Source organism: Aquarana catesbeiana, linkage group LG01 (genome assembly GCF_042186555.1).
Source record: "Aquarana catesbeiana isolate 2022-GZ linkage group LG01, ASM4218655v1, whole genome shotgun sequence".
NCBI lineage: Eukaryota > Metazoa > Chordata > Amphibia > Anura > Ranidae > Aquarana > Aquarana catesbeiana.
The window spans coordinates 280519746-280539008 of NC_133324.1; the positions used below are offsets into that span (position 1 = coordinate 280519746).

Consider the following 19263-nt stretch of genomic DNA (forward strand, 5'->3'; position numbering starts at 1 on the left):
AATCTTTTCTGCAAAGGAAAACTCCAGAGCAGACCCCTGTTCAGGTTTGAGTGATTTCTCCACCACCAAAGCTTCCTCTGAACCCGCGCAGGTATCCTTATTAATTTTTCTAGGGACTCTCCATAGGACCAACTCGTTAAAATTGTCTGCTGGAGCTCCCTTCCATGTAGACGTGCCCACTGCACCGCTGGAATAGTCGCAGTGAGTAGCCCTAAGACCGACATAGCTGCTCTTATGGAGATTGGCATATTTGTCTGCGTCTTCTTCACTGCCTCCTGAAGCTTCTCCCTCTTCCCTTCGGGGAGAAAAATTTTCTCCTGGATGGAATCTATCGTGTAACCCAAGAATAGTATGGTCTGAGATGGAATCAAGTTTGATTTCTCCTCGTTGATTATCCATCCTAGACCTACCAGGTGTCTCATTGTCTTTTCCAGATCTCTCACTAACAGGTCCCTTGTTTTGGCAAAAATTAGTAGATCGTCCAGATAGGGCAGGACTGATACCCCCTCTACTCTGAGTGGGGCCAAGGCCTCCGCCAGGACTTTTGTAAAAATCCTCGGAGAAGATGACAGCCCGAAAGGGAGAGCTCTGAACTGGAGATGAAGGGTAGATTCCCCCAGTTTTATCGCAAACCTTAGGTGTTTCTGAGATGTTGACGCTACTGGTACATGCAAGTATGCATCTCTCAGGTCTATGGAAGCCATAAAACATCCCGGGGTCAGGAGATTCTTTACTGAGAATATTGTGTCCATCCTGAACTTCTTGTACCTGATAGCCTTGTTTAGAATCTTCAGGTTCAGGATGAGCCTGAATTTTCCCGACGGTTTCTTCACAAGAAATATGTGTGAATAGCACCCCTGTTCTAATTCCCCAGGGGGTACGTTCACTATCACTTTTTGTAGCATCAAGTCCTTCAGGATAGCTGTCATTGCTAGTGACTTTTCTGAGTCTCGGGGAGCCTGGGTTATGTAAAAACGCACAGGAGGAGGTTGAGAAAATTCCAGCCTGTAACCCTCCAAGATGGTCCTGAGGATAAACTGGCTGCTTGTTATAGTCTTCCACTGTAAAAAGAAGGTCTGTAACCTTGCTCCCACAGTTGGCTGACCGTCACTGGGTTTTTGGGCTTGTGGTTGGGGGGCGAAAAAGTACTCCTGACTTACCCCTCCCTCTTTGAGACTTCCAAGGCCTTTTGTAGCCTGCCTCTTTGGTATCTGGGGTCTTTCGAAAAGCACGAAAATTTCTGTTGCCTTGCGGAAGTACCTTCTTCTTTATAGGGAAAGCCTTCTTTTTGTCAGCTGTTCTGTCAAGAATAGCTTCCAGCCCAGGGCCAAACACTAGATCACCTTCAAAGGGTAAACCGCATAATTTTGTCTTTGAAGCAGTATCCCCTGTCCATGTCTTGACCCATAACGCCCTGCGAGCTGAGTTTATCAGAGCTGTGGATCTGGCTGACATCCTGATTGACTCCGCTGAGGCATCTGCTATATACCCTACCGCCCTTGATAACACCGGTAGCGTATCTAGCAGATCCTTACGAGGCGTCCCTGCCTCAATGTGGATCTTCAGCTGCTCCAGCCAGTGTTCCAGATTTCTGGCTACCACAGTTGAGGCCATGGCAGGCTTCAAATTTGCTAAAGAAGAATCCCATGCCTTCCTTAATAGGGAGTCTGCCTTTTTGTCCATGGTATCTTTAAGGATACCCATGTCCTCAAAGGCCAGGTCAGTATTCCTAGATACCTGGGAAAAGGCTGCGTCTAGTCTTGGCTTTTTATTCCAAATATGCGAGCTATCCTCATCAAACGGAAACCTTCGCTTGAGGGATTTAGAAAAGAAGGGGGCTCTCTCTGGATCCTTCCACTCCCTTTTAATGGTCTCTGATAGGAATTTATGTACAGGAAAAACCCTGTGTTTTTCCTCCCCGAGGCCTTGGAACATCTTATCGTGTAGGGATAGCTGAGCCTTATCCTCTGTGATGTTAAGGGTAGTATGAATTGTTCTTAGTAAATCATCTACCTCCTCAAGGGATAACTTGTACCTAGAAGAAGGAGAAGAAGCTTCATTTACTTCTTCTGCTTCCTCCTCCGAATTTAGTAAAATGTTACTTTCCTCCTCCTCTGAGTCGCTGCCCCCTCTGGATGCTGAAACAGAGGATTGAGAATGTGGCACCACACTGCTATGCGCCGTTGGACGCCTATCTAGGTAGGACCTGAAGGACTCAAAGGTGTCTGCCAGTTCCTTCCTGAAAGAGCTTAGCAATTCGCTTTGTTGAGCTGCAGGACTAGCAGGAGCTGTCTCCTCCTTAACTATGTCCGTAATGCAAGATTTGCATAATACTTTGGGCCAGGAATCCCTCAGTAACCCCTTACAAGAGGGACACTTCCTTTTAACAATAGGGGAGACATGCTTGGTCTTCTCCTTAGCCTTCTGCAATATCCCAAGGGAAAAAAGACAATAGCTGAACCATATTTCACAAACAACAGTTTACATGCTGTATAAGGAACACAGAAAAAAACACCACCAAGGAAGTTAACCCTTTAACACCTATGATCTGTTCCACAGCCGGTGAATCACCCCACAGATCCACCTTAAAACATAATTAATCACTTATCCCTCCTTTAGTACTCAGGACCAAGTGATCTGCAGGCTCCCCACTTTTTTTTTTTTTTTTTTTTAGGGAAGGGATAATAACTAAACATTATAAATGCCCATAGAGTAAAAGACAGAGACCAGTATCCCTGCTTACCTGAGCCTGGCTGATTGTTGTGGCTCCTGCTCCTGCCACCGCCGTCTGATCGTCCTCCATTATTGACAGGACACACAGCGGCGTTTGTGCTCTTTTATTTGATTTTCCCGGGCCGCTCACCGCTGTGAGGGCCGGAAATGAAATCAGCCATGGAGACCGCCCCCCCCTCCTGCGTTCCAGCGGCCGGAACCGGAAGCCGCGTCGCGCCGCTCGAGGCCCCGCCCCCGGTCGGAAATGACACGCTTGCCATCCGAACCCGGAAGGCGTGCGGCCCGTGGAATAGACGCCGCTCTACTCCACAGCCCTGCCACCGGTCTGTAGGAGCGGGACCCTCGCAGCCTGGCTCTCGCCGAGCATGAAGAGGAGGAGGCACCGGAGAATCCCCCACACGTCAGGGAGGATGCTGGGCTGTCTTTGGAAAAGAAGAAAAACGATCCGGTATGCCCTAACCTTCACCACCTGGAGAAAGCGCAGCACACCCCTGGTTCCCTGCAGCGCTTCCACCATGGCGGAGGAAACACTACAACTGAGGCCATGGTGGAAGTGTCCGGTCTTTAAAGAAACTGACTGCAGTGTTTCCTGGGAAAGTGGGTGGAGCTGCGCTCTCTCCAGGTGCTGTCCTGAAAGACGAAGGGAGAAAAATAGGTAGATCAGGTGGGTCTGGAGGATTTATAGCTGAAATGTACCCATATATATGCGGAGGTAGTGTTGAGGGCCCAGAAAGGCGTAGGAGTAAATGGGAGGAGGATCTGGGCACAGTGTTGGATGAACAGTGGAAAAGGATTTTGGAGAGGACACCTGGTATCGGTCTCACCCGCAAAGAAGGTCTCATATCTGATGTTGTTGCATAGGATATATTATACACCAAAAAGACTGTTCGAGTTCAGGTGGAGAGTGGATGCCAGGTGCCCTAGATGTCAGGATACTGGGGACCTGATACACATGATCTGGAAATGTCCAAAATTATTCCGATATTGGTCTGAGATACTAGATACCATAAATTAGACTTTCAGCATAAGACTGAAAATGGACCCGAAACTATGCATTTTAGGTTTAGGGGAGGATATAGGCGGAGTAAATGTTAAAACTAAAAGTAGTGTTGAGATGTCTTTTTCAAGCAAGAAAATGAATAGCACAGAGATGGCAGGCAGGGAAACCCCCCTCGGAGAGAGATTGGGCTAGAACTGTAACTGAAACGGTGTGGAAGGAAAAAGTAGTATATGCAAGGAGAAGAAATATTAGAGAGTTCGAAAAAATGTGGAAACCTTGGTTAGAGAAGCTGGGATATCCTATGTAAGGCGTGTATCAAAGTAATCGCGTTAATAAGCGAGTGTGTAGCAAATAACTAAACGTGAGAATGGGAGGGATAAAGTAGAAAATCAACTGTGGTGAGAAAAAAAAAAAAGGATTAGGGGCAAAAATTTGATGAAAACTGTTTTTTATTACTGGTCGCCATGTATATGACATATAATGTATTTTAAAATGGTATTTTGTACTTTGTATAGTATGAAGAAATAAAGATTATATAATAATAAAAAAAAAGGTCTAAACCGCTGGCAACAAAAGTAAGTACACAACTAAGTGAAAATGTCCAAATTGGACCCAAATTAAACATTTTCCCTTCCCGATATCATGTGACTCGTTAGTGTTAGAAGGTCTCAGGTGTGAATGGGGAACAGACTTGTTAAATTTGGTGTTGTCGCTCTCACTCTCTCATACTGGTCACTGGAAGTTCAAACATGGCAACTCTTGGCAAAGAACTCTCTGAAAAAAAGAATTGTTGCTCTATATAAAGATGGCTTAGGCTATAAGAAGATTGCCAAGACCCTGAAACTGAGCTGCAGCACAGTGGTCAACACCATACAGTGGTTTAACAGGACAGGTTCCACTCAGAACAGGCCTCGCCATAATCGACCAAAAAAGTTGAGTGCATGTGCTCAGCGTCATATCCAGAGGTTGTCTTTGGGAAATAGACGTATGAATGCTGCCAGCATTTCTGCGGAGGTTGAAGGGGTGGGGGGTATCAGCCTGTCAGTGCTCAGACCATACGCCGCACGCTGCATCAAATTGGTCTGCATGACCGTCGTCTCAGAAGGAAGCCTCTTTAAAAGATGATGCACAAGAAAGCCAGCAAACAGCTTGCTGAAGAGCAGATTAAGATCATGGATTACTGGAACCATGTCCTGTGGTCTGATGAGATCAAGATAAACTTATTTGGTTAAGATGGTGTCAGGTGTGTGGTGACAACCAGGTGAGGAGTACAAAGACAAGTGTGTCTTGCCTACAGTCAAGTATGGTGGTGGGAGTGTCGTGGTCTGGGGCTGCATGAGTGCTGCCGGTACTGGGGAGCTACAGTTCATTGAGGGAACCATGAAAGCCAACATGTACTGTGACATACTGAAGACGAGCATGAGCTCCTGCCTTCGGAGACTGGGCTGCAGGGCAGTATTCCAACATAACAACCCCAAACACACCTCCAAGACGACCACTGCCTTGCTAAAAAAGCTGAGGGTAAAGATGATGGATTGGCCAAGCATGTCTCCAGACCTAAACCCTATTGAGCATCTGTGGGGCATCTTCAAACGAAAGGTGGAGGAGCTCTGGTGAACTCCATGTCCAAGAGAGTTAAAGGGGTTGTAAAGGTAATTTTATTTTTTTAAAAAAATAACTAACATGTCATACTTAGGCCCCTTTCACACGATCGGACCGTTCAGGTCCGCCTGTCAGTTTTGACGGCGGACCTGAACGGGCGATCCATGTTAGCCTATGGAGCGTCGGATGTCAGCGGAGACATGTCCGCTGACGTCCGATCCGCTAAAAGCAGACGTATGGCTCTACGTCCAGATCCGTCGCTGGCGGATCGGATCGGGTGAGATCTGACGAAAACGGACACGCTGTCCGTTTTCGTCCGATCCCTCCATAGGCGGCAGCGGCGCCTGACAAGCCCCTCCCCGCTCAGTGAGCAGAGAGGGACCTGTCATCCGCCGGCTCAGCGGAGATCAACGGACTGATCTCCCACTGAGCCGGCGGACCGAGGCAGGCTCCGTAGAAACGGAGCCCGCCTCGTGTGAAAGGGGCCTTACCTTCACTGTGCAGCTCGTTCTGCACAGAGTGGCCCCGAACCTGCTCTTCTGGGGTCCCTCGGTGGCTGTTTCAGCTCCTCCCCGCAAGAAATAACCACCTTAATGCGAGCTCCCTCGCTGTATCACTCGGCCCCGCCCCCCGGCGAGCCGCGTCATCGGATGTGATTGACAGCAGCGCGAGCCAATGGCTGCGCTGCTTTCAATCCATCTACTGCAGCCAATCAGCGACCAGGCTGAGCTGCAATAGAGATGACGGGAACGAGCAGCGAAGATTCGAGGTGTCAGGTAAGTAAAACGGGGGGCTGGGGGCGGCGGTATTGTCAAAAGTTTTTTCACCTTAATGCATATAATGCATTAAGGTGAAAAAATTTTTACCTTTACAACCCCTTTAAGGCAGTGCTGGAAAATAATAGTGGCCACACAAAATATTGACACTTTAGCCCCAATTTGGACATTTTCACTTAGGGGTGTACTCACTTTTGTTGCCAGCGGTTTAGACATCAATGGCTGTGTGTTGAGTTCTTTTGAGGGGACAGCAAATTTACACTGTTATACAAGCTGTACACTCACTACTTTACATTGTAGTAAAGTGTAATTTATTCAGTGTTGTCACATGAAAAGATATAATACAATATTTACAAAAATGTGAGGGGTGTACTCACTTTTGTGAGATACTGTATCTTATATTGCAGCTTATCAATTCCTGGATGCAATGGCAGCATTCATTTTCTTTATTAGGCTTTCTTTCTTCACTTGGTCATCCTGCCAGTAAGTCTTTTGTTTTTCAAAAGAACAAGCTGTGCTGAAGCTGTAGCAGTTAGGGGGTTGAGGCAAAGCATTTAACACCGACAGGTCTGCTTACAATGATCAGCTTTTGTTCATTTGTGTGAAACATTTTTCCGAAAAGGAAAAAAAAGTGCTCTAATTGCTTACAAAGTGTTAGCTGGTGTGTGGCTTCAATTTGTTCTAAATCTGCTACTGCATCTAATACTCCCCTCATCCCAGACTGACAATGCTGCTGTCCAAAGGTGTCTCTGGTGCTCCTCCATCCAGAGTGGGGCCACTCTAATGTAGGATGTGTGTTACTGGTCAGATCACCAGGTGAAAACCGAGGGGGAAAAAAAGTCTTAAAAGAAAAACTAATTCCGCCACCACATCTAATGACTGGTAAACTGCAATATATTTATATCACATCTGTGGTTTTGGATTCAATACCCTTTTAATCAATTAAGGGTTACCAGCAGCATATTTCATTAATTTAATATATTTTAAAGGCATTGTTCACATGGGTGTACACCCTTGAGAGGGCAATGCTTGCCCACACGGGATGCACCGGTGTTCTGTGCATCCACATGCAGGCAGTCCTATTCATGTCAACGGGGTGCAGCGTCTGCATGGACATAGTCCCGGCCCCTTAATTTGACATCTGTGCGGGTGTTTGTCCCCGAAAGCAGACGGTGTGGGTTTGGGGCCATGCACCCACACTTGGGAGCAACGACTGTGTCAATGCAGATGCTGCCTCCTAATTGACATGCATGGAACACCTGTGCATCTTGCACAGGCAAAACAAGGCCCTCGCGCAAGGTTACACTTAGGTATGTCCATGTGAACAAGGCCTAATGTGGGACTTTTAAACCATTCACCTCTCCTCTTTTGTACATCTCATTTCCATGATGTCTCTGTAATGCCTGTATATTAAAAGTACTGTATATGTGAACCCTCACCTTGTAAAACAATCCATTCAGTTTAAAATGGACATGGAAGGCAAAAAAATTGTGTATACATATATACATTATAAATACTTTTTTTTACTGCTCATTTATAAGTGATCCTATACCCTCTGTTCTCAGCTGCATAAGGAGCTCAGGGAGCTGGGGGAGGAAAAAGAGCCGCACACTCATCTTCCCTATGAATGGCTGGGGGGGCAGGTGTGTCGACATAAGTCTGATCCATCAAGGAGAGCGGGCTGTAGTTCCCAGCACAGCCAGAAAATTGACCATGCTGCGCTCTCATGCCTAGTGTGGTCAGTTTAAAAAAAAAAAAAAAAACACCCCAGGGGTTTCACACAAAGGAAGCAATACAAGAACATGGTACAGCAGGGACATATCAAGAATATGAAATGATGGGTTTACATACTCTAAGTCATTTAGAGAGGTTTTGCACTGTCCTGGCATTTTTCTATTTTTAACAAAAGGTAAGGGAGACAGGTTATTTTTTTTTTTCCAAAATGGTTGGTATGTATAAAAAATTTTTCCTGTCGCATCATGGTGTGGTGGAGATTTGGGCTCTGAAGGTGATGGACTTTATTATTAATGTTACTTGCAGTGACTTTTCAATGACTATAGTTTGAGAACCCTAGTTTGGAATCAACAGAGACATCTTGCCCTGCTGTGGAATGTTATCTGGAGTGGCTATCTGACCATTTGATAGTACAGTGTCACTTCAAAGGAGGTGGGAGGTGTGAAGGGAACAGGAATAACCTGGTCAGGATATGGTAGCTGGTAAGAGAGCCCCCCACCCCCATTGACTCAATGTAGCAGTTTTGGCATATGGAAGGAAGGGGGGTTTACAAGTGTATATATTGCAGCACAGATCACTGCCCATTCTCTTGTGCTGACGGTCTAGATGAAGGATGGTTACGTAAGATTTCTCTATACAATGTATCTCTGTTATCTTCTGTCTCTTTTCTTTTCTGTAACCTTTTCTACTTTAGGATTTTGCCTTAATATATTATTAATCTCTAGCTAGCATGTGTATGACCATTATAGCAATATTTTGTATCATTGGTCTCTGTTTTATGGTTTTATCCTCCACGTTGAATTTGGTAATCTCTAACGTTCCTTTTCTGTATAAATAAATGTAAATGTTTATCTTTTCGCACTGTTATCGTTCGTTTTTAATTCTTATATAGGAAAAGGTTTAATCACTCCATATAAGTGAGGTAGGTATAGAAATCTCCTTATCAATGGCAGCATACACTTTGGGTTGTGACTCCGCCCCCACAACCTGATAGGACCACATAGCTATAAATTGATTAGTAGGCACCTGCCCCAGTATTCTTATTTTTCCTCACCTGTCAGGACCGCATGGATCAGCACCCCCATACCTCTCCTACCTTCTTGGTTTCTGGGCTCTGTTGTCCTCCCATATAATTCCCTGTGATTGCTGAGCGTCCTCTGCGTTCTCACGCATGCGCAGTGAGCAGTTTCAGGGTGTTTCTCTGCCTATGCCTGGTTCCAAGGTGGCGCCGAGTGTCTCGCAGCGCTACTGCGCATGCGCGAGCGCTCGGCGCTAATGGCAGCAGATTTAAAAAGCCCCAGTGTCAGTTTTGCACTGCTTTTGCTGTGTGACTGACCTGAGACGTTTATTTTTCTTAAAAAAAGTTCTGCAAAGGTAGGTACTCTTTCTATTGGTCTAGCTATCCCCTGCATTTATCTTTTCTGCATGTCTTAAACCTTACTGTTTCTGCAGGTTTCACCACTACTCCACTATGGAGACCGCTGCCCCAGCAGATCACCGCCAGCCTAATAGGTAAGGGGGGGGGGGGGGGAGACATGGTAAGTAGTGAAGATTAAAAAAGAGAGCACTACCAATGCTACCTAAATTGGTCAGCCCTATCAGGTCCTCAGGAATGTCTGCTTCAAGACAAAGAGAGACCTCGCATAGAAGAAGTCGCTCCAGACACAGACGGAGCCGTTCATACCGCAGGAGAAGCCGCTCAGGACACAGAGGGAGTCGCAGAAGGAGCCGGTCTAGATCATATTCAAGACACAGTCGCTCCCACCATAGAAGATCTCCTTCGCGCAGACCCCGGTCTCCCGCACGCCACTCCCATCCCTCCAGGAATGCCTGCTGGATTTGCGGTGCGGTGGCCCTCCCGGATAAACTGGCCTGTCAAAAATGCCTAGAGGAGGCCACCAAAGAAAGTCTCGGATACTGGAGAATCCGCTGGAATTTCAGCTCCACAGGCCTTGACGGCGGAAGCAGATTTTTCTACCCACAGTGCCTCTCCAGCTCGGGCCAGTACATCAAGGGAGCAAGACTCTCTGTCCGATAATGAAGGTCTGGAGGTATCGGCCGGCTTTGACTTCTCTCTAATAGAGCCGTTTGTCAAGTCGGTCAAGGAGGCAATAGGCTGGGAGGAACCCCAGGAGGTTCAACAAAAACAACAAAGGAAATATTTCCCTCACCTTAAGAAGGATCCAGAGGCCTTCCCGTTTATAGACGAACTGGATGACCTAATTAAGGAGGAATGGCAAAGACCCGAAAAGAAATCTAGTCTGAATAACAGACTTCTTAAGCTGTATCTGCTCAAGGAGCCTAAAGTAACCCCCCTGGTGTCTCTTCCTGTGGTGGATGCGTCTTTGATGCGCCTAGCCAGGCATGTTACACTCCCATTAGAGGACGTGGTAACATTTAGGGACGTGCTCGATAGGAAAATCGACACGGACCTTAAGAGGGCCTACCGGCCTGCGATAGCGCTCGCAGCGGTGGGAAGAGCCATCTCTAGCTGGTCCGCAAACACTGAGAAGCTCGTATTGGAGGGTGCAGACCAGGAAAAAATAGTTAAAGCTTTGCAAGAACTAAGCTTGGCAGGCGACTTTGTGGCAGAGGCCTCCGTCGATACAATTAGGTCTGCATCGAAGTCTATGCTGGCCTCAGTAACGGCCAGAAGGGCGTTATGGCTGAAGCCCTGGACGGCGGATCCCGCCTCCAAGTCCAATTGGTGTCGCATCCCGTTTGACGGAGAGAACCTCTTCGGGACAAAATTGGACTCAGCCATTTCTAAGGTGACTGGTGGCAAGTCTGGACTCATCCCCTCAGATAGAAGGCCCAAACAGCAGAGACCTCCTCCCTTTAAAGCGAAACCTTCCGGAGAGGTCTAGAGATGCAAAAGTGTACAGACCTTGGAAAGAGTACCGAAGGAGCTGGAAAAATCCTCAGTCATCTTTTATGAAGTTTCAAAAGCCCAAGACTCCCGCTTCCAATGATCAGAAGTCCTTTTGAAGGTGCGTCCGTCCAGCCAGTGGTAGTGGGAGAAAGACTCTCCAGATTCAAGCTGGCCTGGGCGGTGACTATAAAGGATACCTGGACTCTGGCCACCATCAGTTTCGGCCACAGGTGGTCCTTCAAAAATCGACCCCCAAAGGATGAATTTTGTCCAACCCACATTCCTCCATCGGGAAAAAAGGTTGTCACTACTGAATTATGTTCAAGATCTTCTCCAAAAAACGGGCGATAGTAAAGGTTCCGCCAGCACAGAGGAGCAAGGGATTTTATTCTCCGCTATTCCTCGTCAAATAGAAATCGGGGGATCTACGTCCGGTTCTAGACTTAAAGAATCTCAACAGATCCATCCGGGTGGAATCATTCAGGATGGAAAGCTTACAGTCTATCCTCCAGGCCATAAACCTGGGAGACTGGATGTTTTCCATAGACCTCCAGGACGCCTACCTGCATATTACAATTCATGCTGCATTCCAAAGATTCCTGCTATTCTCAGTGTGTCACGGGCACTTTCAGTTTCAGAATCTTCCCTTCGGAATTTCGATAGCCCCCAGAACATTCACAAAGGTCTTATTACCAGCGATAGCCTCCTTAAGAGAAAAAGGTCTAAGGGTCCACCACTACCTGGACGACATTCTCCTCCTCTCAATCAGCCGGGAATCACTCGTGCAACATCGCGAGATCCTAGTTTCCACACTAAAAAGTTTAGGATGGATAATAAATTGGGGAAAAAGCAACACCCAGCCTACCCAAAGGATGGTCTTCCTAGGGGCCGAACTGGATACCCGAGCAAATTAAGTGGAGCTGCCACCGGAAAAAATACCTCTATTAATCCAGAAAGTAAAAAAAAATCAATCTCAGTCTTCTGGGTTCTCTATCGGCAACCATTCCAATGGTACAGTGGGCGCAATGCAATACCAGACCCCTTCAAACCTCCTTCCTGCGCCAGTGGGACGGTTTGTCCATGTCCCAACTTATTTACATCTCGGAGGAGGCCAGCCTATCTCTGCAGTGGTGGACGCGTCCTTGCAACCTCAGGAGCTGCAAACAGATAGTCACCCCCCCCATCAGGAAGTGGTAACTTCGGATGCCAGCCTGGAGGGCTGGGGAGCGCACTATCTATATTACGCGGCTCAGGGCTGCTGGCATTTCAGAACCCAGGACTCTGTCCCGAATGTACTAGAGATGAAGGCAGCCTTTCAGGCCCTCTTGGCATTCAGCACCTTTCTGAGAGGGAAACAAGTTCTCATAAAGATGGACAACAGAGTGGCTGTAGCCTACATCAACAGGCAGGGGGGTACCAGGAGCATCTCTATGATGCAGGAGGTCTGCCCGGTGATGCAATGGGCCCAACTGAACCTTCTAGATCTGAGGGCGGCTTATATTACAGGCGTTCAGAAACTCCTAGCGGATTCACTCAGCAGAACATTCATTTCCAACAACGAGTGGTCTCTGAGCTCCCAAGCATTCACCCTCATATCCCAGACCTGGGGCCCTCCGGACATAGACCTCGCAGCAACACCAGAGAACACGAAGTGTCGGAGATTTTTGTCAAGGATCCCTTTTCCTTCAGCAGAGGGAACGGATTGTCTCCAACACCCCTGGAACTTCCGCCTAGGCTACATTTTTCCACCAACTCCTCTCATAGCCAAGTTCCTTCTGAGGCTCAAGCATTCTGCAGTTCTAGTGCTGGCTGTGATTCCCTTTTGGCCGCGGAGGCCTTGGTTCACTACCCTCCTACAGCTGAACACAGCGGACCCTCTTCCCCTCCCGGTATCGGCAGACTTACTGGCTCAGGGCCAGCTACTCCACCCGAGCCCGGAGAAGCTACATCCAACGGCCTGGAGGCTGAGAGGTCTAGATTCCTAGACCAAGGTTGCTCTCAGAAGGTAGTGGATACTCTACTTCAGGCTAGAAAGTCTACCACGAATAACACTTACAGAAGGATCTGGGAAAAGTTTATTTCCTTTGCTCAGGAGCAAGGTTGGGACTCTTCTTCTCCATCAATGCCACAAGTGCTCGAGTTCCTCCAGTCAGGCCTGGAAAAAGGTCTTGGGTCCAGCACCCTAAAGGTGCAAGTGTCAGCCATCTCTGCTTTGACAGGAGTTAAGTGGGCCATTAATCCACTTGTCGTTCAATTCCAAAGGGCCTGTCTAAAACTAAGGCCTCCTAGAAAGCCTTCATTTCCGGCCTGGGATCTCTCAACTGTCCTGGAAGTTTTATCAAAGGAACCATTCTTTCCACTTGAAAACATCTCCCTTTGGGATCTGACACTAAAGGTCTCATTTCTAATTGCTATAACGTCAGCAAAGAGAGTCTCAGAGATGCAAGCCCTGCTAGCCAAAGAGCCGTACCTGATGATCTATCCGGACAGGCTAACCCTGAAGCCTTCAGATTGATTTATCCCGAAGGTCTCCTCTTCATTCCACTTTAACCAGGAGATTGATCATCCGGCCCTTGTCACAGATCTGGGCGCTCCTCATCCACTGGATGTCAAGGGCAACATTTTGCAGTACTTCTCAGTAACCAAGCCGTTCAGAAAGTCTGAAAACCTCCTAATCATCCCAGACGGGTTTAGAAAAGGCCAAGCGGCATCTGCCGGTACTATCGCCTCATGGTTGGTGAAAATTATCAAGAAGGCCTACTCCTTGAGCACCTTGCAGATTCCAGAGGGCTTAAGGGCGCATTCTACCAGGGCAGTGGCTACTTCATGGGCAGCTTACTGTAGAGTCTCAGCGGAAACCATTTGTAGAGCGGCCACCTGGTCCTCCAGAAACACCTTTATATTCCATTATAAAGTGGATGCTGCATGCCTATCAGCAGTAGATTTCGGGAAGGCCGTTATACAGGCCAACTCTTCTATTCCTTGTCAATAAACTTACTTTGCATTCCCACCCAGTCTGGCGAGTTACTCCCCAAAGTGTATGCTGCCATGCTGCGACAGGAAAACAGAAAATTGTATACTCACCTTTCCGTAGTTTTCCTTTCCTGTCGCATCTTCATGGCAGCATACAATCGCCCACCCTTCTGAGGTGATTTATATATACAGAGAATACTGGGGCAGGTGCCCACTAATCAATTTACAGCTATGTGGTCCTATCAGGTTGTGGGGGCGGAGTCACAACCCAAAGTGTATGCTGCCATGAAGATGCGACAGGAAAGGAAAATTACGGAAAGGTGAGTTTACAATTTTCCGTTTTTTTGTTTTGTTTTTGGAAGTGGTTAACTATTTCTGACAGGTACCTGTTTCCACATCTTAAGTTGTCCCAGGAGACTGCGGGACCATACAAAACAGCATTGCGCGCATGTACAGTGGGAGGCTGGCTGTGAAGCACCAGTAAGTCACAGTCACCTTCCCACAGTAAATATGGCGACGCCGGGGACCCGGAGATCAGTGAAAAACTGGCCTGGGTGATGACAGCGCTGGATCCCTAGGCTACAGTATTATTAGACCTCATATCTCTTCATAAAGAGTACCTGTCACAGCTCATGCTATCAAAAGGGATGTTGTTCATTCCTTGTGACAGCAATAAAGTTAATAAAAAAAAAAAAATTAAATATTCAATGTTAAAAAAAATTAAACAAATAATAAAATGCTCCCCAGTGCTCATGTAAAGGGCGATCACACCATACATGTGATGTATCGCTGCAAATGTCAGAGTGAGAGCAATAATTATAGCACCAGACCTCGAATGTAACTGTAAATTGGTAACCTGTAAAAATTTTTAACTGCTTTCCACTTTCACCTTCTTCCTGCCAAGGCCAATTTTCAGCGCTGTCGCACTTCAACAACTTCACCCTGGAAGGATTTGCCCCCTTAATGACTAGAGCATTTTTTGCGATACGGCACTGCGTCGCTTTAACTGACAATTGTGCGGTGGTGTGATGTTGTACCCAAACAAATTTATTCATCAGTTTAGGTCGCTATATATATTCGTCTACATATTTTTGGTAAAAATAAATTGCAATAGGCATATATTGATTGGTTTGAGCAAAAGTTATCGCCTCTACAATCTATGGGATAGATTTAGGGACTGCGATTTTTAGTGGGACTGCGACATCGTGGCGGAAAAATCTGACCCTTCTGCCTCTCCTCACCGTGATCGCTGGCCACCAGTGGACATCGAGTCTGCCGGATAGTGGCCGCCACTATCCTGCTTTTATGGACTGACATACAGGTATGTCAGTTTGCGCAGGAGAGCCGACCTGCCACAGTATATCTGCGTGAGCAGGTCGGCAAGTGGTTAAATGACAATTGCACGGTCATGCAACACTGTACCCAAACAAGATTTTTATCTTATTTTTTTTTTTGACAGCTAGAGCTTTCTTTCGGTGGTATTTAATCACCACTGGGTTTTTTATTGTTTGCTAAACAAACTAAAATTTTGAAAATAAACAAAAAGTTTTTCTTAGTTTCTGTTATAAAATTTTGTAAATAAAAGTCATTTTTCTCCTTCACTGTGCGCTGTTGAGGCTGCACTGACGGGTGGCACAGATAGGTGGCAATAATGAGCACCAACAGGCATCACTGATCATCAGGACACTGATGATCAGTGCAGATGTGCCCACTGAGAAATGCCGCTTACAGGCTCTCCTCTCCTTGCGCCCTGTCAGCATGAAGAGACAAATGCCAATAACCGGCATTTCCTGTTCACACTCTGATCAGCTGTGATTGGACACAACTGATCACATGGTATAGAGCTGGGGTCTCAAACTGGTGGGCCTCCAGCTGTTGCGGAACTACAAGTCCCATCATGCCTCTGCATATGGGAGTCATGCTTGTAAATGTCAGCGATGCAATGCCTCATGGGAATTGTAGTTCTGCAACAGCTGGAGGGCCACCAGTTTGAGACCTCTGGTATAGAGTCTACATGATAGGCTCTATACCGTGATCGTTGATGCGATGTGTGTGAGGGACACGCCGCACTGCGCGCCAAGAATGGGAGGACGTCCTCACACGCTGTCGTGAGGAGAGGAGGGCCGATAACCAGCATCTAGACCAGTGATGGCGAACCTTGGCACCCCCAATGTTTTGGAACTACATTTCCCATGATGCTCATGCACTCTGCAGTGTAGTTGAGCATCATGGGAAATGTAGTTTGAAAACATCTGGGGTGCCAAGGTTCACCATCACTGATCTAGACTAATAATCAGGGCACTGACCATCAGTGCAGCCCCAACGGTGCTGCCTCAGTGCCGCCCAGCAGTGACCATCAGTCAGGAGAAAAATTACTTACAGTGGAACCTCGGATTGCGAGTAACGCGGTTAACGAGCATTTCGCAATACGAGCACTGTATTTTTCAAAATCATAACTCGGTTTGCGAGTGTTGTCTCACAAAACGAGCATGATTCAGGCCAAAGCGGTGTGCAGTACCGCTTTTGGCCTGAGGTGGGGGGGGCGCCAGAGCAAAGCAGAGCCGAACGTCGCCGATAGGCGCTGTTCGGAAATGCATGGAAAGGCCCGAGGACACTTCGGCTGACCTCGGCAAATCTCGGGTAGGAAGTCTTTCCGAGGTCAGCCAAAGTGTCCTAGTTAGTGCGGAACTAACTATTTTAGTTTCCATTGACTTCAATGGGAAAACTCGCTTTGATATGCGAGTACTTTGGATTACGAGCATACTCCTGGAACGGACTATGCTCATAATCCGAGGTTCCACTGTATTTACAAAGTTTTATAACAAAAACTATGAAAACTTTTTTTTTTTTTTCAAAATTGTCAGGCTTTTTTTGTCTGCTTAGCAAAAAAAAAAAAAAAAACCAGTGGTGATTAAATACCACCAAAAGAAAGCTCTGTCCCCAAAAAAATTACAAAAATGTTGCTTTGGTACAGCAATGCATGACCACACAATTGTCACTGAAAGTGTGAGAGCGCTGAAAGCTGAAAATTAGCCTGGGCAGAAAGTGGGTGAAAGTGCCCAGTAGCCAAGTGGTTAAACATCAGGGTACTGTCGCCCCTGTGAAAGAAACCCAATTGGTGCACAGACAGCCATAAAACCCTGACAGGTGTTCTAGTCCCTCTCCACTCTATCCAAAAGCAAAAGTTTGGCTTTCAGTTCTACTTCAATAGTTCCCCCGATTCAGTCCCAGGAAGCTGAAATCTGATGGGTAACAATGCCCGCAGCCCTTTACCCACTGATCTTTGCAGGCAGGTGAGACAGAGCAGTTTTGTGCAGCATGCTTAAGCTGGATTCACACCTATGCAGTTTGAGTGCTTTTTGCATAGGTGTGAATCCAGCCTAAGGGCAGCTTGGAAAAAAAACAAAACACAAAAGTGCATGATGCTTTTTACAAAATGTGACACCAAAACGCATGACACTTTATCACGCACTTTGTGTGCATGGGGGGTGCTGCGTGCCTGCAAAGGTACTATGCGTTTTTATGCATTGTGAAAACACGTGCGACTTGCATGCGTTCCTACAGTACACAAATGTGAAGCTAGCCTTAATGTATTACATGATTAAATGTAACTTGTTCAAGTGATTTGTAGTGAATCCTGCTGATTGTCTTCTATAGAATTAGTGATAACTGACTATGGAAGCTTGCACCTCACACAGCAGCTAGATCCAGTATATGTGTATGAATACAGGCTGCTATACGGCACTGGCTGACAATAAGCTGCACCATTACTCACTTTGCATACTCCTCGAGCTTCAATGCCACCAAAGAGACTGAAGTAAGCCCCAGGTCCTGGTAGAATCGGGTACACTGCTCTACATCCCGCATTATCTCCATACACGTGTGCCAAGGAAGCTGCCATCAGCTGTCACCCCCTACGTCATCCTTTGGCCACATACATGGAGCAGGACGGCCACACACAGCGCCACCTGGTGGTGAGGAGGAATACTGCTCCTCTTTCAGAGCCCTAACAATAGAGGCTAAAGAAAGTTTATGCGGTTGTGTTTAAAGCGGGGTTCCACACAAAAATGGAACTTCCGCTTTTCGGAACCCTCCCCCCCTCCAGTGTCACATTTGGCACCTTTCAGGGGGGAGGGGGGTGCAGATACCTGTCTAAGACAGGTATTTGCACCCACTTCCGGCATAGACTCCCATGGGAGTCTATGCCTCTTCCTGTCCCCACCGCGCTGTCTCCTGGGAAACACACAGCTCCCAGGAGATAGCAGGGACCACTTAGGACGTGCAGCGCGACTCGCGCATGCGCAGTAGGGAACCGGGAAGTGAAGCCGCAACGCTTCACTTCCTGATTCCCTCACCTAGGATGGCGGCGGCAGCTGCTGAGAACCGAGCGGGTTCTCGGCGTCGCCTGCCGACATCGCTGGACCCTGGGACAGGTAAGTGGCCATGTATTAAAAGTCAGCAGCTGCAGTATTTGTAGCTGCTGGCTTTTAATATTTTTTTTTTTTTTTGGCGGTGTGGGTGGACCACCGCTTTAATCGCTTCAGCCCCGGAAGATTTTCCCCCCTTTCTGACCAGAGCACTTTTTGCAATTCGGCACTGCGTTGCTTTGACCGACAATTGCGCGGTCGTGCAACGTACGCAAACAAAATTGATGGCCTTTTTTTCCCCCAAATAGAACTTTCTTTTGGTGGTATTTGATCCCCTCTGCAGTTTTTATTTTTTGCGCTATAAACAAAAAAAGATCGACAATTTTGAAAAAAAAGCAATATTTTTTACTTTTTGCTATAATAAATATCCCCCCAAAATATATAAAAAAAACATTTTTTTTCCTCAGTTTATGTATTCTTCTACATATTTTTGGTAAAAAAAATGCAATGAGTGTATACTGATTGGTTTGCGCAAAAGTTATAGCATCTACAAAATAGGGGATAGTTTTATGGCATTTTATTATTCTTTTTTTTTTCATTAGTAATGGCGACGATATGCAATTTTTTTATGGTGACTGCAACATTATGGCAGAAACATCGGACACTTTTGACGCTATTTTGGGACCATTGTCATTTATACAGCAATCAGTGCTATAAAAATGCACTGATTACTGTGTAAATGACACTGGCAGGGAAGGGGTTAACACTAGGGGGCGAGCAAGGAGTTAAATGTGTCCTAGGGGAGTGATTCTAACTGGGGGGGGGGGGTGTGGGCTTCCACTCACATGACAGTGATCACTGCTCCTGATGACAGGGAGCAGTTATCTCTATCATGTCACAAGGCAGAACGGGGAAATGCCTTGTTTACATAAGCACGTCCCCATTCTGCGGCTCCGTGACACGATCGTTGGGAGACCGCGGGCACGGTCAAGCTGTACACAGTGGGCGTACCCGCTAGCCCCGCCAATTAAAGGGGACGTACAGGTAAGCCCATTTACCCATCGCTGCCATTGCGCCGACTTGTATCAGCGTGCAGCAGTCGGCAAGTGGTTAAAGCGGAGTTCCACCCACTTTTGAGAGGTGGTCTTAAATGAAAGACCACCTCTCCACCCTCGTTTTTGGCAAGTTTACATTTTTTATTCTTCT

The 19263-nt window shown here is 46.9% G+C and overlaps 1 protein-coding gene across 1 annotated transcript in view; it reads right to left on the bottom strand.

Moving 5' to 3' along the window:
- LOC141141541 (tRNA (32-2'-O)-methyltransferase regulator THADA-like) overlaps positions 1-17819 on the bottom strand; it is a 101069-nt gene extending 83250 nt beyond the window's left edge. Inside the window, exon 1 of the mRNA XM_073629143.1 lies at positions 17466-17819. Coding sequence (XP_073485244.1) covers positions 17466-17566 — 101 coding nt within the window. The 5' untranslated portion in view covers positions 17567-17819. The remainder of the gene's footprint in view (positions 1-17465) is intronic.
- Positions 17820-19263: the final 1444 nt, after the last annotated feature.